The following is a 1,575-nucleotide window of genomic DNA, read 5'->3' as shown; positions in this document are numbered from 1 at the left end:
TACAGGGTCAACGACGAATAGTTAGGGAAAAGAAAGAAACCCCCCTCCAAACTGTAATATTACCCCCCTCTCTAGATTCGTTGTCAGAGTCTCCACTGGGCTCGATGCTCCTGTAAATATCCGGGTTCCTCGGTGGGACTGGATACCTGTCCAGGTTCCATGTTGTTGTGGAATGGATAACGAGGATGTAGGAGTCGGCATGAAGAGCATACCCAATGCCAGCACTCACTCTGAAGATGACCGTCGGTCTCGCATTTGGTACAGAAGCAGAGTCAGCGAGGCATGGTGCCTGAAGAGGAAGTGATAATGGAGAACTCATGTTGTTCTAGACGTTCTTCCAGGTTGGCCGCTTTGAGACGAGCGTGGCATTGATCCATTTCCTGTTGAGCACGAATAAGCTCGGCCCCTACTGCTTGTCGTGCTGCCAATAGTAAGTCGATTTTGGCATCAACAGCCCTGAAACAATCGACTTCATTGGTCACTCCAGCGTCCTTGATATCCTGTAACAAGGCCCAGAGACTCTCCAAGAGGTTGTCATCCCGCGTCAGCAGATACTCTGTAGTGTCCTCCTCCCATTCCTTGTCTGATTGGTTCCAATTCCCCACAGGTTCAGCGACTCGAAGCACATCTGCTGGGGTAGTCGATATTTGTCGTAGCCCAAAGGCCGGATTCCCATTGATGGGGACACCCATAGGAGGCCGAGTAATAGTGATAGCATAGGCTCCAGGAAAGTGGGGAAGTACGCGGTCCAAGGGGTCGACATCTTGAATAGGGGTGGAGGTGTCGAAGGGAATGGATCGCCAGGATTGGGTGACATTAAGGGAGGGTCGTTGGATAACGTCGTCACTGTAGACTACGAATTCCTGTAGATCGCTGCTATATCCTTCTGTGGCCGTGACATAGTCGCTAACGTCAGCTAGTAACCGTAGATTAGGAGCATGATCGAGGCTACCATTGTCTGAGACGTCTGAGGCAAGAGGTGGCATGCTTGGTGAATCGGTTGATGCAGCGAGGGGACTGTCAGGATTAGGGGACGACGAGGTATTCATGGGCAATGAAGATGGGAAAACCTGTGCAGGAGCAACATGGTAAGATCTGGTGGTTGCTTCTGATCCCTGAGGAACATCCAGGGGACCCGGGAATTGATGCAAGACTACGGTGTCACTGTTGGATGAGTCAGGAGGACCTGGAATGAGGAATGGTCGGTGAGTAACGTTTGGCAGGAAAGGGGGAAATGGGTAACGGAAACCGCCTTCATCAAGGAACTCTAAAGAAGAGTCATCTGACTCCTGTTGAGAGGGAAAGCTTAGGATAGGACGTCTGGGGACTGGCATCTCTATCACTCCAGCTGTGAAGTGCTCTTCTAGAGTCTGGAGGTGGGAAGGGTAAGGTGTGGACGTTCTTTGGGGTTCAGCTGCCGGAGAATTGTTGCGCCTAGGAGCCAAAGGGCGACAACGCAGGTCCAGATGAAAAGTCTCATTGTTTCTGGTGCGAGAGTTGCGCTCAGCAGGCATGAAGGAAAGGAAAAAGGAGATTTTTCTAGAAAAAACCAGGCCCAGAATACACAAGAAGCCG

General features: G+C 51.1%; 1 protein-coding gene across 1 annotated transcript; it reads right to left on the bottom strand.

The window, feature by feature from the left end:
* Nucleotides 1–272: 272 nt before the first annotated feature.
* FIBRA_09321 (uncharacterized protein) lies at nucleotides 273–1,514 on the bottom strand (the record flags this gene model as incomplete). Its single annotated transcript, XM_012321634.1, has 1 exon — nucleotides 273–1,514. The coding sequence occupies one exon, from the start codon at nucleotides 1,512–1,514 to the stop codon at nucleotides 273–275; it is 1,242 nt and encodes a 413-aa protein (XP_012177024.1).
* Nucleotides 1,515–1,575: the final 61 nt, after the last annotated feature.

Source organism: Fibroporia radiculosa (genome assembly GCF_000313525.1).
Source record: "Fibroporia radiculosa TFFH 294 genomic supercontigs, scaffold28267, whole genome shotgun sequence".
Lineage (NCBI taxonomy): Eukaryota > Fungi > Basidiomycota > Agaricomycetes > Polyporales > Fibroporiaceae > Fibroporia > Fibroporia radiculosa.
The sequence above is the reverse complement of the archived record's forward strand: the minus strand, read 5'-3'. Positions and strand labels throughout refer to the sequence as shown.